This window comes from Crocuta crocuta, unplaced genomic scaffold (assembly GCF_008692635.1).
Source record: "Crocuta crocuta isolate KB4526 unplaced genomic scaffold, BGI_CrCroc_1.0 scaffold96, whole genome shotgun sequence".
NCBI classification, from domain to species: domain Eukaryota; kingdom Metazoa; phylum Chordata; class Mammalia; order Carnivora; family Hyaenidae; genus Crocuta; species Crocuta crocuta.
The window spans coordinates 3,602,501-3,630,497 of NW_027531522.1; the positions used below are offsets into that span (position 1 = coordinate 3,602,501).

Sequence of the window (27,997 nt, forward strand, 5' to 3'; positions counted from 1 at the left end):
GGGGGAAGTATGATCATTTTAGCCGCGGGCTATGAGAGAGACAGACATGTTTATCGCTAGCTGCCTGGGTTTCTGGTTAGAGTTCGTTCAGTCTCCACCAAGGATGTCCTGTTTTATTATAAAGTTACAAGGCCTTCACTGGCTGACTCAGAAATCTACCACTGTAACATGAAAATGACTTTCAAATGAAAACTGCATTCGGCTCATTAGTCGGGGACTGCGTTTATTGACATAGTTTTGGTCAATCTGATACTCTAACAGACATAATAGCATATTTTAACTACTACTATTATTCCACCATATTAAACATATGAAAATATTCAAGCAGCTAACAGGTTTGATTTAAGAAATAATTCCATGTCTAAAATTATTTTTGGCAAAATACATTTTGCAGTTTCAAAAAAATAAATGTATCAAACCTCTTCACCCTGGGTTACTTTTACCATGAAACACATACGAAGTGTAGCTTACATATAGGCAGACAAATATAATTATACTAACTCAAGAAAAAAAAAACGATTTTAATTTTAAGAGACAATGAGTGCCCTTCAACTTGTTAGACTCCAACCTACCACATCACCAACTCTGGTTTGCATGGATATATTTGCACATATTTTTATATTTTAAAAAATATCTTGGGGCTCCTCAGTGGCTCCATCGGTTAAACATACGACTTTGGCTCAGCTCATGACCTTGCAGTTCATGAGTGTGAGCCCTGCACCAGAGTCTGTGCTTTCAGTGAAAATCCTGCTTCAGATCCTTTGTCTCCTGCTCTCTGCCCCTCCCCCAACTCAAAAATAAATAAACATTAAAATAAATAAATAACAAAAGTATGTTGTTAAAATATGAACTCATAATCTGTTGTATTATATTTATTTAACTTTTTGTTAACATTAAAGTCAGTTCAAATAAAATGAAAAACAAACCCCTTAAAATGAAATTGTTAAAAAAGGATAACACATTACGTGAGGTTATGAAATTATTTCTGAGAGTTGATACTTACTATTAGAAGCCAGGATTCCAAATATCATGGTGGCATTTCTTCTTACAGTTTTGTCTTCATGGGTGAGCAGTTTGGTTAAAGGTTCCACAGCTCCAAGTTCAAGGAGTGTAGCTTTGTTTTCTTCCCCTGATATCACACGTAAAATAAATATATGCATAGATATCATCAATCTCATCAAAACTCTGCCTCGTGCCATTTACATTTTTTTTTACGCTTATTTATTTTTGAGAGACCAAGAGAGACAGAGCACAAGTGAGGGAAGAGCAGAAAGAGAATGAGACACAAAATCCGAAGTAGGCTCCAGGCTCTGAGCTGTCGGCACAGAGCCCGACGCAGGGCTCGAACTCGCAAACCGTGAGATCGTGACCCAAGCCGAAGTCGGATGCTCAACCGACTGAGCCACCCAGGCGCCCCTCCCTTGTGCCATTTTAATTTCTTATTTGCTGTTTGCCTTTCACATTCCTCTTCGCTTCCACATATATTTGTCTTGGAATAAACTTTGGAGCGCAGGTTTCCTGGACATCTGCTCTGCTGTTTATCTGAAGAGCTGGCTTCCTCTTGTCATTCAGGTCTTAGCTCACACTGCACCTGCTCAGATGGGTCTCCCCTGACCACCCTCGCTAATGTTACCACTACATCCAAGCCCTTCTTCCTCTTCCCCCGGTCTATTTTCTTTATACCGTTTAGCCATCTCCTTACCGGGTTTGCCTGTTCCCCTAGAACTTAATTGTCCATGAGGACAGATTCCCTTTCTGTTCTATTTTCTCCTATCCTCAGAGCCTAGCATGGTGCCAGTCATGACTGGCGTAATTAATCACAAGACTTAATTAACATACACGGACCCCACTTCAAGTTAAAGCGGGACGCTGGAGTGAGTTCAGGGGGTCACAGCACCTATTCTGTCATACAAGATGTGTCTGCCGCTGGCACAGAGGTTCACGCACAGAGGAGAGCCGCCAGGGTGACCGGGGACCCCTTAGCTGTGGCAAGAAACCCCAGAAGGCCACGTAATGCCGGGGTCTTGCTTAACTGTAGAAGCAGTTTATCTATGTCTTGACGAGTGGGATATCATTCTACAAAGTCAGGAACACTGTTTAGGTCCTGATTAACTTTTTAATTTAATTTAATTTAACTTTTTAATTCCGTGGACTATGGAAATACAGATTTCACTTTCAAAATTAATTTGAGACTGTAATAAAATCACTTTGCCTTGTCTTGCCTGTTTTCTCATTAAATTAGAGTATTTTGTATTTTAAGTTATAGGTCCATATTCTGATAATACACAAACTTTATCTTCCTATAGCTCATGAAATTGCCCTGTATCTGAATGGTCACATCTGTCGCCTGATAAGAACATGTTGAAATATGCGTTGTTGACAATTACAAACTTCTCTTCACATCTTCCCATATTTGCATTTTAAGGACATTCTGAAACGTAATCTCTTAGATGAAAACATTTTGTCAAGTGAACCTGTAATAGAAATTCTAAGATACTTATGCTTAAATAAAAATACATTTTATATGTCATGTTGCCATAAAAATTAAAAGTTTGTCTTTACACTTTGATTCTGAGAATTTTATTATATAACTTGAATTCTTTCTTCATTAAAATACATTTCTTCTCAGTTTACCAACAATGCTGTGTATTATAATTTTATGGCCAGAAGAAGAGGATTTTCAAAATTAATAGCTTGTGCAATCTTTGCATCTATTTTTATTCTTTTTATTTTTTATTATTTTTTTTAAATATTTTTATTTATTTCTAGGAGAGAGAGAGAGAGACAGCGTGAGCAGGGGAGGGTCAGAGAGAGAGGGAGATACAGACTCCGAAATAGGCTCCAGGCTCTGAGCTGGCAGTCAGCACAGAGCCCGACGCGGGGCTCGAACCCACGAACCGCGAGATCATGACCTAAGCGAAAGTCGGACGCTTAACCGACTAAGCCACCCAGGCGCCCCTATTTTTATTCTTTTTAAATAGCTTTATGAGGAATCATTGACATACAATAGACTGTTCATATTTAAAGAGAACAATTTGATAAATTCTGACAAGTGTTGAACACCCATGAAACCAAATACCACCATTAAGAGAAAGAACATATCTAACAGCCTCAAAAGTTTCCTCTTGATACTTTGTGACCTCTTCTTCCTGTTACTGTATATTATGTTGCATTTCCCAGAAGTGTCTATAATCATAGAGTATGAATTTGTTATTGTCTGGTTCTGCTCATATAATCATAGAGTATGAATTTGTTATTGGCGTCTGGTTTTGCTCAGTCTTATTGAGATTAATCCATGTTGTAGCCTGTACCATAGTTCATCCTTTTTATTGCTGAATACTATTCCATTATATGGATATGCCATAGTTTGGCTGGATCATATGGTAGATGTACATTTAACTTTTTGAGAAACTGCCAAACTGTTTTCCAAAGCGATTGTACCATTTTACAGCCTCATAAGCCGTGTATGAGGGTTCCAATTTCTCCACATCCTCCTAGCCAATGTCAAAACTCTATGGTTTTGACAAATGCGTAGATTATGTTGAGCTTTCTAAGAAATTAGCAAATTGTCTTCCAAAGTGCCTTGTACTACTTTGGATTTCCACCAGCAATGAATGAAAGTGCATTCTTCACCACATCTTCCCCAGCACTTTATACTGCCAGTGTTTAGAATTTTAGCCCTTCTTCTAACAGGTGTGTAGGGATATTTCACTATTGCTTTAATTTGCAATTTCCTGATAACATATGACATCTTTTCACACACTTATTTGTTGTTTGTGTGTCTTTTTTGGTTAGGTGTGTGAGTGAGCTCAGGGTGTGACAAAATCCAGTCAACTGTCCTCTTATGGACTATGTTTTAGTGTCATATCTAGGAAATTGTTGGCTAACCCAAGGTCAGAAAGGTTTTCTCCTCTGTGTTCTAGAAGTTTTATAGTTTTAAGTTTTGTATGGAGACCTCATTCTAAAACCACTTGTTAAAAAGACTGACTTTTTTTTACTGGATTGCTTTTGTACCGTGGTTGAAAAAAGTGTCCATATATATATGGGCCCATTTATGGTTTCTTTATCCTGCTTCCTTGATCTATTTGTTTATCTTTATGCCAATGACACTGTCTTACTTATTGTAGCTTTATAATAGTCTTAAATCAGGGAGTGTATGTTCTCAAGACTCTACTTTTTCAAGATTGTTTTGACTTTCAGGGCACCTGGGTGGCCCAGTCGGTTAAGGGTCCGACTTCGGCTTAGGTCATGATCTCACTGCTCATGAATTTGAGCCCTGCATCAGGCTCTGTATTTTCAGTGTACAGATTTTTTACAACTTTTGTCAGATTCATCCTATGATCTCATACTTTTTGGTGCTATTGTAAATAGTATTAAATTTCATGTTGATTTCCAATTGTTCATTACTAGCACATACAAATGCAATTGAGTTTTATATACTCATTTTGTATACTGGAACTTTGCTAATTTATTAGTTCTAGTAGCTTCTTTGTAGACTCAATAGACTTTCCTATATAAAAGATGGCATAATCTTCTATAAATCAAAGATAGTTTTGCTTCATCTTTTCCATACCAGATGCCTTTTGTTTCTTTTTCTTGCCTGGTTGCAAGAAAAAGAACTTCCCATACAGGCAAGAGCAGACATTCTTCTCTTGTTCTTGATCTTGGGGAAAAGCATTTAGCCTTCACTATTAAGTGTTAGTTGGCCATAGATATTTCATAGATACCCTTTATCAGGTGGAGGAAGTCTGTATCTAACTACTCCTACTTTTTATCGAATGTAACACTGCCACCCTGTTGACTGAGGTACTCAGACATTTATATTTAGTTTGATCATTGATAGCATTAGGTTTAAGTCTACCATCTTACTTGTTTTTTGTGTCTCATCCTTTGTTTTCCTTTTCATTTCTGCCTTCTTTGTATGAATTGAATATTATTTTTATGATTCCATTTCATTTCCTTTGTTGGCTTATTTGATATTACTCTGGGTTTTGTTATTTTAGTGTTGTGTTAGGGTCTGTAGCATAAATCTTTATCACAGTCTACTTTTAAGTGGTGATATACCACTTCACATGTAGTACGGAACCTTACAATAGTACACTCCCATTTTCCCCCTTTTTACCTTGGCTCTGTTGTAGTCATATACCTTATTTATACAAATGCTTCAGGCTGCACAGTATGATTATTATTTCTGTTTAAAATAACCAATTTGAGAGCCTCCTGGGTGGCTCGGTCTGTAAGCATCTGACTTCAGCTCAGGTCATGATCTCACGGTTGATGAGTTTGAGTCCCATGTCAGGCTCTACTGACAGCTTGGAGCCTGGAACCTGCTTTGGATTCTGTGTTTCCTTCTCTCTCTCTCAAATATAAAATAAACATTTTATTAAATGTTTTACTAAAAATTTTTTAATAACCAATTTGATTTTTAAGTGACTTAAATAAGAAGAAAAAGCTTTCTTTATTAACATTTCTAGTGTTCTATCTTTATTATTTTTATTACTTTGTGTCTATCCACATTTCTACCTGGAGTCCTCTTTATTCTTCCTGAAGGACCTACTGTCCCATAATTAGCAGTGTGCGTCTGCTTGCAATAAACTACTTCAGCTTTTGAATGTCTGAAAAAGACTTTATTTCACTTATGTTTTTGGAGGATATTTTTGCTGGGAATAGAATTCGAGGTTTAAAGTTTTTCTTTTTCTTTCAGTGCTTTAAAGATGTTCCTTCACTGACTTCTTGCTTCCCTAATTTGGATGAGAAATCTACTGTCATCTTTATTTTTGTTTCTCTGAATGTAATGTGTTCTTTCCTCCGGCTGTTTTTAAGATTTTTCTCTTTATTACTCTTTTTAAGCAATTTTGTTTTGTTGTGTCTTAGTGTAATTTTCTTCATATTCATTGTGCTTGGGCTTTTATGAGCTTCTTGGATCTAGAAGCTTAGAGTTTTCATCAAATTGGGGGGAATTGGGAGCTATTATTTATTCTAATACATTTTCTGTCCCTCTCGCACTTTTCCAAAGATTCTATTTACACATATATTGTGTCGGTTTTGATATACTGATGATTTATATTCCCATTACGGGTTGGATTTTCCTGCTTCTTTTCACACCTGGTAATTTTTTTATTGAATGCCAGGCACTATGGATTTTACCTAGTTGGTCAATGGTGATTTTTGTATTCTTCAAATTTGTTTCAGGACACAATGATCTGGAAATAATCTGATCCCTTCAGGTCTTGCTTTTTAAATATTTATTAGGTAATACTAGACCAGAGCTCGATCTAGCACAAATTATTTCTAACTACTAAAGCAAGAGACTTCTGTATATTCCATACAATTGTCCATGAATCTTGTGGTTTTCCAGCCTGGCTGATAGGAATAGGCACTGCTTGTGGCTCTGTGTGAGCACCAGGCACTGTTAGCTCTGATCCTGTTAGGTGCTTTGTCTGACTACAAATAGTTCCCATACGTGTACATTGTGATCAATAGTCAGCTGAACACTTGAGCTGGACCCTTTACCAACCTCCACTTCCTCTTTCTATGCAACTCTTTCCTGTCTGTCACCATCCTGAAAACTCTTGCTTCCTTTGTCTTTCTTAACTTTCAGATCTGTCTTCTCAACTCAGGGTCTACAGGCCTCTCTATAGGTTAACCCTTCCTGTGATGTGGTCTGGATAGTCTTTGAAATCAATAAGCTGGGGTAATCAGAGAGTTTATTTCCTTCATTTCCTGTCTCTCAATAGTCACTGTCGTTCACTGCCTAATACTCAGTGTTTTGCCAACTGTTATTTCACTTATTTTTGTTTTCTTACTTGTTTCAATTAGGAAAGTAAATTTGACCCCTTATTCCTTCATGGCCAGAGGAAAATTCCCATCATTTCTCTTAAAAAACAAAAACAGAATATACTGCTAGTATCTAACACCAGACTTACAATAATTTCTGTATTGATTTCGCACAAAATACACCCCTACCTGTTTCTTTACCTCATGTCATATAAAAAGAGATGGCATTTGATGACTCTATATGGCTGAGTGAGACTCATGCTGCCATAGCTGTGATCCAATGGGTCCCTGAAATCTGGCCCAGAATTCTACACAATTACTCATGAACCATTCTTGCCAGAAGCAATGATTCTGGGTTTTTTGCTGGATTCCCCACAATGACTGAGTATTATAGTAAGGAGAGTATTTCACTATTTGCTGATTGAATGATTTGTTGTTCTCTCATACAAGTGACAAAAGTAATGTGTAAAAATCAACACTTCCTTAAAAATCAAATTCCTCCCTTCTTAGTTTAAAATGTTTTCTTTCTTTCTTTTTTTTTTAATGACAAAGTTACAGTAAACTCTTCAAGTATCCTCAATACCAGTCGGTTAAGTGTCAGACTCATAATTTTGGCTCAGGTCATGATCTCATGGTTCATGGGATCAAGCTCCATGTTGGGTTCTGTGCTGACAGCACAGAGCCTGTTTAGGATTCTCTGTCTTCTCCCTCTGCCCCTCCCCCTTGCTCACATACCCTCCCTCCCAAAATAAGTAAATAAACGTAAAAAAAAATTATAAAGTATAATAAAAGTCACATTTTATCACCACTTGGAATGAACTAAAATATAATTATCATATGTGTTTGTAAATCCTCTATGAATAAACTGTGCAATAGAATCTAACTTGTACAGTGTTTTAAAAAAACTTTTGATTTTACAACAGTTTTAGTTTTATGGAAAAATTGCAAGGATAGTACAGAGTTACCACCTAACCCATACCCATTTTCCCACTATTAACATTTTACATTAGTAGGTACATTTGTCACAATTAAGGAACTAACATTAATCCATTACTATTAGTTAAAGTCTATGTTTATTAAGATCTCCTTACTTTTAGCTTAATATGCCTTCTCAGTTCTAGGATCCTACCCAAGGTCTCCTGTGACATTTAGTCATCATATATCCCTATCTCCTCTTGGCTATGAGAGTTTCTCAGACTTTTCTTGTTTTTGATAGCTGTGACCATTTTCAGGAATACTAGGTAGATATTTATAGAATGTCCCTGAGGCTTCTGGGTGGCTCAGTCAGTTGAGCGTCCCCCTTTCTCTGCTCCTCCCCCACTGGTGCTCTGTCTCTCTCTCTCTCAAAAATAAACATTAAAAAAAAAAAAAAAAGAATGTCCTTGACTTGGAACTTTTCTGATTTGAGGGTTATAAGTTTTGGGGGAAAAATAACAGAAGTGCCATTTTCATTACATGATATCAAGGTCACATATTATCAATATGATTTATCACTGTTGATTCTGATTTTGATCACCTGGCTGAGAGAGTGTTTGTCAAATTTCTCCTTCTTCCTGTTTCCATAGTGTAATGTTTGTTTGTTTGTCTTTAATTTTTTTTACATTTTATTTAGTTTTGAGAGAGAGAGAGAGAGACAGCATGAGCAGAAGAGGGACACAAAGAGAGGGAGACACAGAATCCGAAGACAGGCTCCAGGCTCTGAGCTAGCTATCAGCACAGAGCCCGACGTAGGGCTTGAACCCACAAGCTGCGAGGTAATGACCTGAGCCGAAGCCAGATGCTTAACTGACTGAGCCACCCAGGCACCCCCATATTGTAGTGTTTGGAAAGAAGTCACTATGCCAAGCTCCCACCTAAAGAGTGAAAAGTTATATTCTGCCTCTTTGAGGGCTGAGTACATAAATTATTTGGAATTCTGCATGGGAGATTTGTCTTTTCCATTTATTTATTTATTCAATTATTTATGTTTATTAATATAGGCTCATAAATATTTATTTATACTTTGGGTTATAATCCAATACTACTTTATTTTGCTGCTCAAATCATTCCAGCTTTGACCACTGGGAGCTCTTTCAGCTCCTGTGACTTACAATCTTTTAAACTACAATAAAACCTTCAACGTGACTATTCTATACAGTGACTAAATTACTCTTTGAGATTAAGTTAGGCACTTAAGGAGACACATTACTTTCAGGTAACGCATTAAATGATATTCTGGTTGCCTAAAAGAATTCATCTGACAAGAAAGGAATTAAAGACTAAGGAGAGAGTGCCCATTGTGTAGTAAATATTTTAAGAAACTAATGAAATAGAAAAATAAACTGAAAAAGCCAAACCTTTTAAAGCAAATCTATAAATGGCTTCACAAGCTTTAGCCAAAATTTCTTCTTCTGGAGAATTAAGCATTAACACCACAGTTGCTGCTTTTTTGCTTTCAATCGTTAATGGATCAAACTGAAATGCAGAGAGAAAGATAACAGGTTCACATACGAGCTTTAAAAATCACATAAAAAATGAATGGTGTCTAGAAACTCGAAGAGAACATAATCATACAGAGACGATGTGGTCACTGCCCGCTAAGTGATTGTAAAGTTTTTATTTAAAACAACATCACTGATGGAGATACGGTTGCAGATATTGGTGGCTTTGGAATTCCCGGGGTAATGGCAGAAAGAGCAAAGTATTTTGGAATCTGACAGATCCAGTCTCTCAATTTAGCCATGTGGAATCAAACAAGTTACTTAAGCTGCTAGAATTACAGTTTGCTTTTCTGTATAATGGGCCTAATGATGCCTATCTCCTCAACGGATCAAGGAGAGGATTAGAGATCATATGCGTAAAGCCCTTAACACATTGTCTGGCACATACTAGAAGGTCATTAAATAGCATATATTGGCATAATTCTTAGTCAATACACAAGACTCCTTGAGTACCTGTATATATTAGACACCCTGAGTCTCAAGAATCAGTACCGACTTCTAATCACTACTGTTTCTGAGAAAGCAGAAATTACACATGTGAAATAACTAATAAGTAGTCGAAAACTGCACATAACACAGTGTAAAGTTGGATAAAATCTGAAACAGGGCAAATGGTCGAATGATAAAAAGAAAAAGTATAGAGCTCTAGGAAGACCGAGATCCCGGTATGAGATCTTGAGAATTCATGGGTAGCCAAAATGCACGATAACAAATTCATGACTCCTATGGGTTTTCTTTGGTCAAGGAGAAAGCAAATTATTACACTATTTTTCTTCCATTTCCAGAGACTAGTGACGGAGGGTGTTCTGCTTATGTCAGAGACAAAAAAATTGAATTTCAAAGCTTTAGCTGGCTCTTCGTGTTGGCCCCTTTCTAAATGGACATCCCATTGTGTCTGGGGATATAACAAAAATTGGTGTTCAGTTTTAGGCAGAGAATGGAGAGACATATAACTCTGAGTAAGGAGGTATAATTGTGTGAGGCTGGAAGGGTAAAGAAGACAAAGAAGGAAGCAGTAAGCTGTGACCTAAAAGGGCACAGCTAGGATAAAAATTCCCTTGCAGGGGAAATGGCTATTGGATTTTGGGACAGCATTATCTAACATCCAAATTAAAGCTGCTGTTTGTGTATGTCTCACTCTATACTAGAAACTGTGACAGTTACGAAAGTCAGTGGTGTTTGTTCTCAAGCCTCTTAGGCCCTTTCCGGGGAGACAAATCTTCATTAAAAGTCTGCCACAAGCACCAAGCTTGTGGTAATTGTGGGTTTCCAGGGACGTGAGCCAGTGAGACAAGATGGCCTCCAGCAGAGCAGAGGGCAATGGCGAAGACACTGGCTCCAACACTGATCAGAAGAGCACAGCGACCTGGAAACCCATAGCAATTTTAACGGAGGACTTCTGAAAGCATTTGGGGATTGAGGCGTGAAAATCATCAGGCACTCACAAACTCAGCAAGTATATTAACTATATATTTAAGAAATTACCATGAGAGACTCTTGAATGTTGAGAACAAACTGAGGACTGATGGGTATGGGGGAGAGGGGAAGGGGGGTGATGGGCATGGAGGAGGGCACTTGTGGGGATGAGCACTGGGTGTTGTATGGAAACCAACTTGACAATGAACTATTAAAAAAAAAAGAAAAAAGAAAATACCTGGTAAACGCTGCAGCCAACATTGGGGAAGACAAAATATAAAAACAATAGTAGTATATCAATAAATACAATGAAATATATAGTTCAACTGAATGATAATGATGTTATGAAACATAATGTAATTCTTGTTTTTAATTTTTTTTATTTTATTTTTTTAAACATAATGTAATTCTTAAGGATTTCTCAGGCAATGATAACACATGATGAGAAAAAAATGATTTGGAATTAAAATTCCAGATTTTTTTCAATAAAGCTCAGGTAACAGAAACCAGATTATCTTGGTAAAGAGAACTAGGTTATTGCCTAGTTATTATTTATTTTTTCATTGATATAAAAAACTGGTTTAAATATGTGTGTTCAATAGGCTACAGATAAATAGTAAAAGTTCCAAATTACCAAAAGGAACAGGTTACAAAAGAAAGTTGCTCAATACAGAAAAAGGGAAGAAAAAAACAAAAGAAACACAACATGAAAATATAGCAAAGAAAAACCAAAAACTTAAAATGACAGCAATAAAATCAAATCATCAGTGGTCAAAGTAAACATCAGTAGGGCAAATAGATCTCATTAACTAAGATTGTCAGATTGTCAAAATCTGTTTTTTGGTGTAGCGATACATACAGAATACTAATTCAGATCTAAGGTATAGAACATTCTTATCACTTCTGAGTATTTCCTTTACATTCCTTTCCCCTCCAAAAATACCTCCAGAAGGATAACCATTCTATGACTTTCAAAATCATCCATTAGTAAATACTACTAATAATAATAAAATAAAAAATAAAGTCATCCATGAGTTCTTCCTGCTCTTCAACTTTGTATAAATACAGTCATATAACATGTATTCTTTCGTGTCCACTTTTTTAGCTCAGCCAATGTCTCTGAGATTCAGTCACATTTTTATATTACTAAGTCATACTTCCTATATCTATATATTATTCCATTTTATGAATATACCAGTTTAGGCTCTTGTCTTTCAGCTGGAGACTATCATGAACAGAGCTGCAATGAATATTCTTGCACATGTCTTTTGATGGATCTATGCCCTTATTTCCCTTGGGCATGTACCCAGGAATGGATTTGATGAGGCAGAGGGTAGACACACGTTTACCTTTCATAGACACTGTTGAACACTTTTCTAAAGTACTTTTATCAATTTTCACTCTCACAGTTATAAAGAGTTCCAGTTGCTCTCCCTCCTCACCAATCCGTGGTATTCTTTTTATTTGCTTTTCCACGGCTCTTAGCTTTTATCCTGGCCAGGAGCAGGCTGCCGTAGTAGGGATTGTCGTTACTTTTAAAATTCTCTTATGTCCCTTCTACTGACTCTGACTCAATACATTCATCTATCTCTCAGCTTTGTCTTCTGCTATGATGCTTGATACTCCATCAACTTTTCTTTCTTACTCACAGATAGGATTCCTATAGCACCCACACTGTTCAGTCTTTGAGGGTTTCTTGGTAGCCAACAAGCAAATGGTGGAAGATAGCAGCTTCACTGTTCAGCTACTCCCACTACTGAGCTATTCTTCACCTTCACTGGGGTCCCAGCCCATTCACTTCCTCAGTTTTTCACTTTACTTCTTATCCTGCTTAGATTATGCTCTATTGTTTTAATAACACTCTTGCCACACCCTAAATAAACCTTTTTCATCCTCATGTCTTTTCATCAAATCAGTTCTAGAATATGAACAAACACTAGAAATTTCTTTCTTTGCATTTGTGCCCAAGCATCCAAGCATACGTGGAGAGTGTTAAACTATAGGGGAAATTAGTATTGCAGTAAACTCAAGATCAATAATTTCACAAGAGCCTCAAACCTACCTATATCTGCATACATTCTTCTATTACTTTAGAGAATGTATTTCTCCTACCATCTAAGCCCAGTATCTAATGTGTGCTTTGGACTTTTATCCCATTCACTTTTAATTCTCTCATTCATTCAATGAACACTCAAACCTAATAACGCCATTCACTCAGAACAGCACTCTAAACAAGATAATCAAGTGCCCTATTCTCATAGAACTTACACATTTCCAGTTGCATCATACCATTAATCATCCCTTTTTTCTCGAGTAGTCAACTTCTTCCTAACAATTGGATTATTCCCATTACTTCTTCTGAGTCTACTTTGCAGAAAGCCAATTTGGATTTAATAAAATGCACCTGAGTTTAAGTCTGATGAGTTTGAGTAAATGTATATATACCTATAACTAACCACTCCAAACAATATGTGGAACTTTCCATTACCCCAAAATATTCTCTCCTGCCTCTCTGATGCTGATTCCCTTTCCCATATCTATTCTAGGCAACTACTGGTCTGCATCCTTTTACCATAGATTAACTTCAACTGTTTAAATATGAAATTATTACATATGTACCCCTTCTGTATGGTTTCTTTCACATGGCAGAGTGATTATGAGATTCATCTGCACTGTTCCACATTTCACTGGTTCATTCCTTTTTACTGATGAGTAGTATCTCACCGAATGAGTATAACAATTTGTTTATCCATTCAAATAGTGATGGACCTTTGGGTTATTTCAATTTGGGACCATTATGAATTAAAGCTGCAATGGGCTTTTTCATAGTAGTCTTCTTGTAGACATATGTTTTCATTTCTCTTGAGTAAATACCTAGAAGTAGAATTTCTGACTTGTCTGGTAGTGCAAGTTTAACTTTATAAAAATATAATTTTTTTCCCAAAGTTTTACTACCTTGGGTCCCCACCAGGAATATATCTGTATCCAACATAGTATATCTCTTCATGTATTACGGTCTTCCTTTGTCTCGGCAAGGTTTTATAGTTTTCAGCATATAGGCACTGCATTTATTTTGTTAAACTTATCTCTCAATATTTCATTGTTTCTGATGCTGTGGCAAATGATATCTTTTTTCTTCATCTATTTTAAACAAGTGGTATTAGGTGAATAACATTTAGGACCATTTTCCCTCTTACAAATGAGCCTTTTCATTATGATGATATGGATCTCTTTCTCTCTGATATTATTATTTGCCCTGTTATATAATTCATCTAGTATTAATATAGGCACTCCAGCTTTCTTATAACTATTGTTTGCAGTATACTTTCTGTATTTTTACCTTTCACCTATCTATATCTTCATATTTAAAGACTTCTTATAAACAGCTTACAGTTTATTTATTTATTTATTTATTTATTTATTTTTTAATTCAGTTTGACAATCTCACTTAAAAATTTTAATGTTTATTTATGTTTGAAGGGGAGAGAGAGACAGAGCATGAGTGGGAGAGAGTCAGAGAGAGAGAGGGAGACACAGAATCCGAAGCAGGCTCCAGGCTCTGAGCTGTCAGCACGGAGCCTGACACGGGGCTTGAACTCATGAACCGTGAGATCATGACCTGAGCCAAAACCAAGAGCCTGACACTCAACCAACTGAGCCATTCAGGCGTCCCTGTTTTCTCCTTTTCTGATTTGTTCCCTGGTTCCTTTTTCCGTCTTCTTTTGGACAACTGAATTCTTTAGTATCCAATTTTATTTCCTATATTGGTTTATCAACTGAGTTTTCTTCTGATTACTGGTCACATTTTTCTTTGCAATATATAATAATTCTTATTGGCACGTGAACATTGCAAAAATTATGTTGTTGAGTGTCTAGATTGTTTTGGGGAGGCCTTCTCTTTTTTAAAAATTTTTTATGTTTATTTATTTTTGAGAGAGAGAGAGAAACAGAGTACAAGCAGGGGAGGGGCAGAGAGAGAGGGAGACCCAGAATCCGAAGCAGGCTCCAGGCTCTGAGCTGTCAGCGCAGAGCCTGATGCGGGGCTCATGACCTGAGCTGAAGTCAGACACTAATCCGACTGAACCAGCCAGGCACCCCTGAGGGTCCTTCTCTTAGAGGATGTTGAATTTCGTCCTGCTAGACACTTGTCTTATTCATGGTTCAGCTTTATCTACGTGAGGCCTATTTTAAAACATTACTACAGCAGGTCTGAGGAAGCCTTTGCTCTAGATCCGGGCTAGCCATACTACAACTAAGGGATTGCCCTGCCGGGGGCTCTACTTAATGCCCCAGATGTTCAGTAAGATCTCTCCAATCTTTTGGATCAAAATTAGAATGTCCTCCAGACAGATGTGAGTCTAAAAATTATTCAGCGTGTAGCCCTCAGATGGTTGTTCATACCTGTGCTTTGTCATGAGCATGAGTTTCACCCTGTGAAGCTCAGACTCCAAAGAATCAAGGGAACGATTAACTAAGTTTCTGGAGCTATTTTCCTATATATTTCCCTCCTCTCTGGCACTCTGCAAATTCCAACCACCTTAGCCTCTCTAAACTCTAACATCTCAAAACACTCTTATTTTAAAACAAAAGTCATCTTTCCCTAGATATGAATCATCTTCCAGGTGCTATCCTATCTCTCCTTCCCTTTCACAGTCAAAAATCTTATGAACTATTGATCTTCCTCCATTGTCTCCCCCTCAAACTTCCCGCTAAACATCTCCACTCTGACTTTCATCCTCATTGGTTCACCAAAATATTTCTAAGACCATCAACAGTGAACAAACACCATGTTACTTGTCACTTCTTGGCATTTTTATCTCATTTCCAGCGAATTAAAATAATAAACCATGCTTGAAGCCGTAGAAGCTTGTGGCTTACTTTGTCAGGCCTCCGTCTTTCTGGATGAGTCTTTTATTGCTGTTTTTCATGATAGTTTGGAGATTAAAAATACGTGTTGTGGTTGTGGTTGTCGCTTTGAGGGTTTTGTTTTGTTCTGTTTTGTTTTTGTTCACAACTATTTTCCTCTGAACTTCTCTATAATGGCACTTAGTACATTGCATTGTTTCTTTGGTTTATGGGCCTTCTTCAGTATGTTTACCATCATTTACTCGGTTGCTCAAGCCAAAAGCCTGGAACCATCTCCCACTTCCTCTCCTTCTCACACCCCCCATGCAATCCATCAGCAAATCCTGTCATTTCTGCCTTCAACATGGCTCCCTGCTCAGGCCACTCTTCGCCTTCTCCATAGTTACTGCCAGGGCCTGGCTGCATAGCTTATGCTCCTCAGTAATAGCCTCCAAATTGGTCTTCCTGTTTCCACTTTCACATTGTAGCTAAAATGATCTTAATGCTTTTTGTTTTAAAAATCAATGAGATGTCACTAATCTTCTACTTGTAACCTGTCAATGGATTCCCCTTTTTGCACATTAGGGAAAAAATCCAACTTCCTTAATAGAGTGGAAAAGGCCCCCCACGGTCACTACCATCCCACCACCTGTAATACCTGTCTCTTACTCCGTGCTTTCTAATCTCCAGTCACATCAACCCTGGCACTCCGAAAGCATACTAAGCAAGGCCTTAGTTGTTGTTCTCTGGCTAGCTTGCTCTCTCCCAGGTATTTGCATAGCATACTTCCTCATTCCATTGGTCTTTCTTAAATATGACCCCACTGGGAAAGCTTGCTCTGACCTGGATTCTATTTAAAGTAGCCACGTCACTCTCCCATCTTTATATCCTACTTTATTTTTCCCCATTGATCTTATTACTATCTCAATTATATTATTATTTGTTAGTTGACTCTTTCCCTCAACTAGAATATAAGCGGCCTTGAAGCCTGAACTTTGTTTTGTTTGCATGCATATGCCCAGGGGGTAGAAGGATACTTGCATATGGCATTCACTCAATATTTGTCTAATAAATGAACTTCTTCAGGCTGCGTAATTTCTCTATCTCCATTACTTAGAATAAACCTGAGATGTGGAAATACTCAATAAATGTTTATTAAAAAATGCATGAAAGTGCCTCTGGAAACTTCTGTTTTATGCTTAGGGCCTTAAAGGCTTTAACTGTGTACTATCTCTTGGGGTCAGCAAAGAAGATTCTAAAACCTTAGGTTCATGGAGCCATCGATGGGCTTCAGGGATCAATCCTTCCACTAAAATTGTATGTAAAACTTTTGGTGTGCATTTTTGCGGGGAGAGGGTCCACAGTGACCATCTCATAGGGCTCCCTGACCAAACCCCCCCACCAACACCCTTGAGAATCACAGCCTGAAATGGTCTTTACTGCCCACAACAGTTCCTTAGCATTCTGCTGGCTGTCTTCTCTATCCACCCCTACTCAGGACGAAGTTCCCTTCCACTTTAGAACTTGCACTTCAGAGTCCTCTGCTATTTCAATATTTTTAAAGCTCATTTTATAAGCCTGTGAATAAATATGCCGTGTTAAAGCATACTGATGTCACGATCTCCACACAATGACTGCCATTGTCAAAGGAGTACATGAAAATATGCTTAAACCAAACCTATTGTAAATATTTGTAACCTTTCCTCGATGGTGGAGAAAACACTTCAGAATTTTGACCTGTCTTCCGATCATCATTAAGACAAAGGTAAAATGGGGTACAAGAAGCTTAAAGGGAAGATTCAGACTGTGAGAGCTACAATTGGAAGAGCTGTTAAAGGAGGAGAAAGACCAATATTTGGCAGAGAGTGGAGAAAACTTGGCATGGTGTCTATGTCTCCTACAGAGCCTACAGCATTAGAGTAATTTTTTATTAAAAAAGGTGCTGAGAATAAAATGATAGCTCTAACAGAATGCCACACAACTAAATAAATAATCCTGTGCTGTAATTACATATCCCATCTGCTTTCCTGTGAGGAACTCACAGCCACTTACCAACAAGCTGGTTGTGAAATTATAATTTCACGCTGTACACAAAATAAATGATGAACCAAAGTGATTTACAGAAAGGGTGAGATAAAGGGGAAGCATTTTGGCTAAACTTTGAATTTTAAGTTCAGTCAATTAGAGTGGCCATAGACTTACAGAGATACTTTTATATCTCTGTTAAGGACACAAGATCTTCCAGCACAATTTGCCCAGCACGGCAGTCACAAGCCACATGTGGCCTTTGAGCACCTGAAGTGTAACGTGTCTGAGAAGCTGAATGATTCGTTTGATTTTTAGTTGTTAAGTTCAAGAACTATAACGTTCGTCATTATTAATTTAAGTTCAAATAATCACATGGGACTTGTGACTACTACATTAGCACTGGCCTAAAAGAATATAAAGTTATAAAGTTGGACGCCGTGGAAATAGATAAATCATGATAGTTTCGTGATTTTCCTGGTACCATGAAGGGCCGATAAAAGGCCTTTTTGGTGTCTATTGGAACGTATTCACTACATCATTGGGCTCAGATTGGGGGGGAGGGGGCAGTTACACAGGAGAAGAGAGACCGATAAACGGAAGTAGACTGTGTCACTCTAGCATGACTTTTAGTGGAGAACATGTAGGCATCAGTTAAAATCCACTAAAAAGTATAAAGGGTAAAATGAATACAGCTAAAATGGCCTCTAGGTAAGCAAGATTTTTCTCTTAACGTGGTTTGTATGTTTATTAACTTATACTAACTCTTATTAAATCATGACTTTTTAAAATCTGTGATGAAGGAGAAACGTAGGAAAATTAATTCCCATGAAGCTTCCTTTCTGAAACAAGCCCAGGCAGCTTTGGCAGTCAGTGACAAAGTGTTAAGGGCTGCATTCTAAGGCTGATGAGAGCATCTGGAAAAAACAAGTCACTGGAGACATCCTACTCTTCCAAGGAACTGGGTTTGGTCACCCAGGTGAGGGAGCAGATCCTGCTATGTGTCACCTGATGCTCTGACTCAATGCTCACCGAGCTTAGCTCCCCATTTTCACTTGACTACGGAGAGAATGTGCTGAGCCATTGACATAAATGTTCAGTTAACTTGATATTTATTGAGATTCCAGAACCAGGTCATAGTTCCTTTTGAGTTTAGATACTGTGGATTTATCCACTGAAACTCAGTTGGCTCTGAAATATTAAGGAAATCGAAGTTCTATGCTCATAAAGTCAAAAACCTCACCATGAAGCATGAGGGCCACAGGCCACCAGGGACTTTAGTGGCCAGCTGGTCTTCCACAGCTGACATTTGTCTCCTTTGACAATTCGTAAAACTTCTAAAGTTTCGTAGAATGATAAACAGTACCCTCCATTATGTCATTAAGAATAACAACTTTTACCAAGTTCTTATTTAGTACTAAGCACTGTTGTACGCATCTCATATTTACCCGACCTTGCCTCCCCACTATGAGTAGATATGAAGTGGATATCATGACTTTCTCAATGGAGTATACAGAGGTTGGAAACTTTGCCCTCAATCATAAACGGTGGATGACGGAGGATTCCGTCACTGGCAATATGACTCCAGAGCCTATATTCTTAGTCACTAAATATCTTGCCTTTTATTAAATATTGCCTACTAACGTTGCTTCTATCAGTAATTGTCTTAGGCCATCATTCCATGGAAGGTTTTCCTTCTGTTAAAGCATCACAAACAACCTTTCAGCCAGACATGGAAATGTTGGGGGACAGGGAAGTAGATGATAGTTGCATTGGTTGTTCAATTGCTATATCTTCCCCGCAGCTAAGCATCTTCTTAGCTAGTAGTCTACTTCATGAGAAGGACTGGAGGTCAACCAACCATACATGCATATATTAAATGTATGTTTTGATGATTAGAAGATTAAGAAAAGAAAAGGGAGTTTTTTGTTTTAACCATCTAACTGAACATTCTTCTTTCTGTCCATTTTAACGAGTGTGCAAAAGACTAATAAAAACACAAATCGTTGGAAATAAGAAGCTGGTTGTTATTAGCTGACACAGGAAAGTTAATTTTCATAAGCAGTTATATATCCATCTTTTAAAGTTGGATTTCTTTTATAACCTGTGCAATAACCCTTTCACAGACTTTGAAGAGGTATATCTTGATACAAATCAAAGTCAGACAGTTTAAACTGTGGTATACTGTTCTGAAGTATTTGAATTCACAAGATAGAATGTGATTACATACTTTAACACTAATCTATCAGCTTTATTAACATGCAGTTAGAGTCAGGAAAAGATGGAGGAGTAAGAGGAAAGGCAATAGTCGGGGCGCCTGGGTGCCTTAGTCAGTTAAGCGTCCGACTTTCGCTTAGGTCATGATCTGGCGGTTCATGGGTTTGAGCCCCGCATGGGGCTCTGTGCTGACTGCCAGCTCAGAGCCTGGAGCCTGTTTCAGTCTGTGACTCCCTCTCTCTCTGACTCTCCCCTGCTCACGCTGTCTCTCTCTCTGTCTCCTAGAAATAAATAAAATATTAAAAAAAAAAAAGAAAGGCAATAGTCAAGGACCATTAGTAATTGTTATATACGCCCTCTTTCTTGTTTGTTTGGTCTCACTCTCCTTTTTTAAAAAGCATAAAAACCATATGGTGTTATACTAGCTTAAGGTATACAATGTAATGATTCAACAATTCTATACATTTCTCAGTACTCATCAAGTAAGTACATGCTTTATTTATTTATTTATTTATTTATTTTTTTACAAATAGTTTATTGTCAAATTAGTTTCCACATAACACTCAGTGCTCATCCCCACAAGTGTCCTCCTCCATGCCCATCCCCCCTCCCCCCCACATCCATCAGTCCTCAGTTTTTNGGATGGTGATACCTCCCGTTTTGGTTTTATTTTTCAGTATTACTTTGGCTATTCGGGGTCTTTTGTGGTTCCATACAAATTTTTGGATAGTTTGTTCTAGTTTTGAGAAGTATGCTGGTGCAATTTTGATTGGGATTGCATTGAATGTGTAGAGTGCTTTAGGTAGTAATGACATCTTAACTATATTTATTCTTCCTATCCATCAAGTACATGCTTTTTTTAAATGTTTATTTTTGAGAGAGAGAGAGAGAAAGAGTGGAGGAGGGGCAGAGAGAGAGGGAGACACAGAATCAGAAGCAGGCTCCAGGCTCTGAGCTGTCAGCACAGACCCTGATGCGGGGCTCGAACTCATGAACTGTGAGATCATGACCTAAGGCAAAGTCAGACACTTAACCAACTGGGCCACCCAGGTGCCCCACTATAAGTACACTCTTTCCCCACCTATCTCCCCTCTGGCAACCACTAGTTTGTTCCCTGTATTTAAAGTCTGGTTGTTGTTGTTGCTTATGTCTTGTTTTATTTGTTCATTTGGTTTTCCTCTTAAATTTCACATTTAACTGAAATCATAGGGTATTTCTTTTTCTCTGACTTACTTCATACAGCATTATACCCTCTACCCCCATCCATATTGTTGCAAACAGCAAGATCACATTATCTTTATGTCTGAGTAATATTTCATTGTATATATTGGTATATCTCATTGATATATATGTATATATTTCATTGGTATATATGTATATATACCACATCTTCTCTATCTATTCATGTATGGATGGATACTTGCAGTCTCTATCAAAATACCAACATTTGTCAAAGAGCTAGAACGAATAATACTAAAATTTGTATGGAACCACAAAATATCCCTAATAGCCAAAGCAGTCTTGAGAAAGTAGAACAAAGCTGGAGGAATTACAATCCCAGGTTTCAAGATGTACTACAAAGCTGTAATCAACAAAACAGTGTGATACTAACAAAGAAATAAGACACAGAGATTAACGGAACACAACAGAGTGCCCAGAAATAAACCCATGCATATATGGTCATGCAAACCATGAAACTGGACCCCTTTCTTACACCATACACAAAAATAATCCCAAAATGGATGAAAGATCTACACATACTTTGGCTGTTCCTAAGGCTTTTGTGAACTAAGGAAACAAGAGCTAGTTTTCTGTTAATGCTAGGTTTAAATGTTTATTTATTTTTGAGAGAGAGAGAGAGAGAGAGAGAGAGAGCAGGAGCAAGAGAAGAGGAGAGAGAGAAGGAGATAAAGAATGTGAAGCAGGCTCCAGGCTCTGAGCTGTCTGCACAGAGCCTGACGCGGGGCTTGAACCCACAAATCGCAAGATCATGATCTGAGCGCAAGTCAGACACACAACCAACTGAGTCACCCAGGCATCCCTGTTAATGCTAGGTTTAAAAGTGTTTCTCAAATCCTTGATTGTACCCCCAAACACTGGCATACAGAGGACAATGCCAACAAAACATTACAAAATTATAGAGAGTGTATTAGACAAATATATCTATTGTTTAATAGTCCCTTAATTCCTATTTTAATCAGAAAAAGTTTGTCATCAAGTCCTGTGTTCATTAGTCCACTTTCCAGTATAATAAGATGTCACTAATGCTATTGACTGGGGAAAACAGCTGTCTCAGTCAGTGGAGCACGTGACTCCTGATCTCAGGGTTGTGAGTTCAAGTCCCATGCCAGGTGTAGAGATTACTTAAAAATAAAATCTTTTTTTTAATGCTATTTTGCAGCAAAAAGGGATAATGCAAACTTGCGATGCAATGAAAAAAATAAAAGAATTTGGGATGTCTTAGAAGTATATCCATAGAGGGGCGCCTGGGTGGCTCAGTTGGTTAAGTGTCTGACTTCAGCTCAGGTCATGATCTTATGGTTCATGGGTTCGAGCCCCGCGTCAGGCTCTGTGCTGACAGCCAGCTCAGAGCCTGGAGCCTGCTTCAGATTCTGTGTCTCCCTCTCTCTCTGACCCTCCCCTTCTCACGATCTCTCTCTCTCTCTCTCTCAGAAATAAGTTTTAAAAGAACATTAAAAAAAGAAGTATGTCCATTGAGAGCAACCAGAATGACGAAAATGTGTCATGAACCACAATGACCATCTATCTCTGCAAAATTTTCCTAGACCTGAGCAGGCAGGTGCTTATGCTTCTTCTTCTTAAGTTTATTTATTTATGTTGAGAGAGAGAGAGTATGCACGCAAGCAGTGGAGAGGAAGAGGGAGATGGAGAATCCCAAGCAAGCTCCACACTGTCAGAGTAAAGCCAGACGCAGGGCTGGATCTCAGGAACCGTGAAACCATGACCTGAGCCGAAATCAAGAGTCAGTTAACTGACTGAGCCATCCAGGTGCCCCCGGACAGGTATTTCTGGAATCTTTGTTCCCAACCATATTGAAGGATCATAATTAAGAAGTTACGTAGGAATGTGTGTGTGTCTGTGTGTCTGTGTGTGTCTGTATGTGTCTGTGTATCAGAGCCTCAAGGAGTCCCACAATAATAGGTCTTACTTACTAGCGTGAACTATGTGCCAGGCACCGAGAACTTGATTAGCGTGAACTATGTGCCAGGCACCGAGAACTTGATGAGCTCTAGTTCATTTGAATTCATACACCAACCAAAATGAGCTGGGCATTACAATTCACAATGAAGAAACTCCAGATAAGAATGGAAATAACATGGCCATATTTAGCAACTGTGCCAAATAACCCAGGTGATGAGAGGCAGAGCTGGGACGTGGCTCACATCTGTAACCACAAAGGGCCAGTGCTGTTGGGAAGATCTTGCCCCGCTTCCTTCAAACTATAAAATCCTGTGAGTCTATTGACAGACCATAAACACTTCTCTTCATTCACATTTTATTTGAAGAAAATTACACCAAATGTCTGTTTCAAAATTACTTTCTTTTTTTTCTTAAAGGCTTTTTATTTAGTCATTTATTTTAGTGTTTATTTATTTTTGAGGGTCAGAGAGAGAGGGAGACACAGAATCCAAAGCAGGCTCCAGGCTCTAGGCTGTCAGCACAGAGCCCAAAGTGGGGCTTTAACCCACAAACTGTGAAATCATGACCTGAGCTGAAGTCAGACGCTCAGCCGACTGAGCCACCCCAGGTGCCCCTAAGACTTTATTTTCGAGTAATCTCTATACCCAACGTGGGGCTCGAATTCACAACCCCGAGATCCAGAGTCACACACTCAACTGACTGAGCTAGGCAGGTGCCCCTCAAAATAAGTTTCTAAACTGAAAATGGTCCAAGTTCATTTTTTATTTTTAACACAATCTTTTGGCAATTCATAAACCTTAAAGAAATAAGATAAAAACTCTTTTAAAAGAGAGGGCTTTTGTGTTTTAGGCAGTGTATTACTCAAACATTTGGAACAGGAAAAGATGATGAACTTAGACTTTTATCTCTATAGAACTGGAAAATATGAACCTTCTGATGTCCACATCTTCAGACAACCTTCTATACGTGTCTAACAGCTATAGCATAAACTCCTAGTTATTTTTGAAAAAGTCACTTGGGATGATTAACATTAACGAGAGACCAGCAAATATCAATTTAAAATATTTAAAAGAACAAACCAAAACTATTTGGTCATTAACTAGGCTTCTAAACATGCCATCCACATACTGGAAAAGCTAATAATTACTCTCTAATTGTGCTAATTATGTAATGACAACGTTGTAAATGTTTGTTTATATAATGTTAGATTTCTCTAACTAATCTTATCATTAGTCAGACTTTGGACTTCTGCCACTGTGTACTCATGTATATATTGGAACGTGCCAAACTGTTGGAGCATTTTACGTTTAAAACTGGTTGGTCACGTGCTACTAGTCTTCAAATCTGCAACTTACCACATCCTTAGGGGGGGGTTCTGCTTCCTTCTTTATCTTTTTTCCCATCCTGGAAAAAGATGCAGTAATTAGTCAAAGTGTCATTTGTACATTTTATATGCACAAATCTCTGTTACCTATGCCCTCAGAAGGCGATTTATTTCCCCGTTTAAATTTTACCTAAAAAGGAGACGACGCAATACAGGTAGAAATGATTGTACAAATACGTTACCTGCATTCCTGTGTTAAACTCCACAGTTTTGAGGTTTTTTAAATTTTTTAAAAATGTTTTATTTATTTCTGAGAGAGAGAGAGAGAGAGAGAGAGCAGGGGAGGGGCAGAGAGAGAGGGAGACACAGAATCCGAAGCAGGCTCCAGGCTCTGAGCTGTCAGCACAGAGCCCGACACAGGGCTCGAACCCACGAACCGTGAGATCGCGACCTAAGCCGAAGTCAGACGCCTAACCGATTGAGCCACCCAGGCACACCAAACCTCACAGTTTTTAAGGAAGTTATTGTTAAGATTGTTGGGCATCAGTTCTGGCTTCCGGCTTGCAAGGAAGGGAACACATCAGTGACCTAACTTTTACTTACATAACAGCAAAACAGTTTACCATGCATATAGCTCACTTCTGGAGGGCTTAGGAGACAAAACCCAACTCACTTTTGAGATCTGCAAAAACGTTCTGCCACAAAGGGGTGGGTTTTTGTCTGCTTTCTCGCACAGATCTATCCCAACAGTATCTGGTACCTAGTAGGCGTTCAATGTTTATAAAAATCATTAACTCTGTTTTGCCTGGGAGTATGACTTTGTGAATGACACCTGAGCTGTACCAACTCCAAATTAATGTTTGTGGCATTTTCCCAGCCAAAGTTTTCTCTAACACAGTCCATAGCGCAATAAAAAAAAGTAATTGGGAATCTGAAGAGCTGTGTTCTGGAGAAGCTGGGGTTATTGCTTAAAAGACTTTTTTCCACCTGCCCTTGTATATCCATTAACTGTGCAGACAACAATTCAGAGGATTGGTACTGATAGTTAACACACCACAGAGCAATAACTCCACGTGGGTACAGAGGACTTTCCAAGATGTTGATGACTGTTGGAATAAATAACTCTAGAAATCTCTTGAGTTTTCTCCAATGAGAGGTTATGTTTGGCATTTGGGCAATCTCAGATGGTATAAACAGGTCTCAAAGAAATTAGTATAGTTTCCAGAAAATTCCGAGAAGTCAAAAATCTTTGGAAAGAATCTACAATGTGAGGATTAGTTCAGATGGTCTATCAAGGGACAAAAGCAACTCTTGGCAATAGAGACCCTCACCAGAATTTATCACATATTTTAAAAAGCCACCTGTTCATAGAAGCTCCCAGGGGCTTCTGAAAGACATCCAGATCTCTCAGTTCAGGTCACATAAATTTTAATATCTTTGAGCATCTGGGCAAGCTTTGAGCATCTGATGCACTACCTCACAGCATATCCAATATATTAAAACATTAAAATGTACCCACATCCTCCATTAAATATGATTTTCCTCACATAAAGTTTTGAAATCAAGTGTTTGAAATTAGTCATCAGTTTGTATACCTCAAAATTCTTGCAAAATGAGAAAACTGTTTTCAAATATAATTTAATATTAAAAAACATTTACATTGCTTTTTCAATTTTCTTTTCAGACTTTAGATGCAATATTTTTTCCAGAACTCAAACCTCTTTTATAGGTGTTGGAAAAGCACACAGACCCTAGATTTGGTGTTTATGATATTCCAGGCAGATGCACAGAAACTATTCTGGACAAATGAAAATCTATCTTACGATTAATCTCTATGAAAAAGAAATTTCATAGTGCTTTGTAACGAACTCCAAGATAGAGCAGCCTTTGATTTACAAAAGAACTCCTTATGAATAATGTTTACGGAGGAACTGAATTATACCTGTCAGCTGCTTTTCACTCAGGAACTTATTTTTTCCCCATTTCAGGATAGGGGCTTTGAGCAATTGCATATTGAAGAGTACAGAGGTTAGAATTGCCTTAACACAGGACAATAGCAATGGAGCTGATCTCCAGGCAATACCGTGAAGTAGGAAGCATTTAGTTTGTGTTTTTATTACCATATTGAGTATAGTAGTTAACGGGGAAGACAGTATATATAACTGACATAGATCGGGGCAATGAGCCTCAAAGATAACCGTAAGGTGTTTTTTCTAATTTTGTAAATTAAACATTTCACTTAAAATCAACATGATACAACCACATCATCTTATATCATTTCATCCTTTAAAGATTTGTTTGCCTCTAAAACTTCAGAGATGTCACATTAAGAAAACAAATCCTGGGGCACCAGGGTGGCTCAGTGAGTTAATAGTGCTGCCAGCTCAGAGCCTGGAGCCTGCTTCGGATTTTGTGTCTCCCACTCTTTTGAACCCTCTCCTGCTCGAGGCTCTGTCTCTCTTTCCCTCAAGAATAAATAAATACTTAAAAAAAATTTTAAAGAAAACAAATCCCTTTGACTTTTTGAAGCAAACCTGCTTTGACTATTTTACCACCCTTCCCATAGATGTTTCTTATTGTGCTAAAACATACGTAACATAAAATTTACCATTTTAACCATATTTAAATGTATAGGTCTGTGTCTACTGTCCACTTATAGAGGTGAGACATTTCGTTACAGGAAATGTGGAAAACAAGGAAGGGCACATGGAATTAAAAAAAAATCGCTCTGGAATGAAGTCAGGGAGATTGGCACTGTTTCAGTATAGTTCTTTTTTTGGTTATATGTGTGTGTGTGTGTGTGTGATTTTACCATGCTATAAGGATTTCTGTCTTCTTTTCTCAACTCCCTTTCATGGAACCATTTTCCTACTATATTCTTTTTTTTTTTTAATATAATTTATTCTCAGTTGGCTAACATACCGCATGTACAGTGTGCTCTTGGTTTTGGGGTAGATTCCCGTGATTCACTGCTTACATACCACACCCAGTGCTCATCCCAACAAGTGCCCTCCTTTCCTCCTATATTCTTAAACTAATGGACAAGTTCGTGAAATCTCTGAGTCTCCATTCATTGCTCCAATCATCTCCAATGAATTGGCATATCATGTCATTTAAAATAATATTGTAAAATCCACTATTCATCTAGACAGTGCCCTATTGCTGAGCATTTGTTTCTAATTTCCTGAAAATATGGATAAAGCTGCAATGGACATCCTTAGACATAAAATGTTCATCCACATCCTCAGCTGCTTCTTTAAGATAAAGTAAAATAACTGGATGCAAAGGCATGAACTTCACGGCATTGAGTACAAAACCAAATCTGCTTTAAACGTGCATCTCCTCGATTATTAGAAAGGAGCTACACTTTTCCCCTCACAAACTTTTCGATCCTTTGTACCTCTTTGTGAACTTTCAGCCTGTGCGATCTTCAATGGTTTCTAAGGAGGAGACTTATTTTAGAAAAATTTGAAGGAAAGGGGAAGGCTAGACAAAGTGGGGACTCTCTTCCTGAATTGCTGAGAGTCAAGTAACGGCCCTCTAGGGGCCTGTTTTGTCACCTGTTAAATGGAAGGAGGCCAGGATGCTAATGAAACCCACCCTGNGAAAAATTTGAAGGAAAGGGGAAGGCTAGACAAAGTGGGGACTCTCTTCCTGAATTGCTGAGAGTCAAGTAACGGCCCTCTAGGGGCCTGTTTTGTCACCTGTTAAATGGAAGGAGGCCAGGATGCTAATGAAACCCACCCTGACC

The 27,997-nt window shown here is 38.1% G+C and overlaps 1 protein-coding gene across 1 annotated transcript in view; it reads right to left on the bottom strand.

Moving 5' to 3' along the window:
* ARMC3 (armadillo repeat containing 3) overlaps window positions 1-27,997 on the bottom strand; it is a 99,748-nt gene that overhangs the window by 69,812 nt on the left and 1,939 nt on the right. Inside the window, exons 2-4 of the mRNA XM_077772466.1 lie at window positions 24,278-24,326; window positions 9,114-9,231; window positions 1,004-1,129 (exon numbers count right to left, since the gene is read on the bottom strand). Coding sequence (XP_077628592.1) covers window positions 1,004-1,129; window positions 9,114-9,231; window positions 24,278-24,325 — 292 coding nt within the window. The 5' untranslated portion in view covers window position 24,326. The remainder of the gene's footprint in view (window positions 1-1,003; window positions 1,130-9,113; window positions 9,232-24,277; window positions 24,327-27,997) is intronic.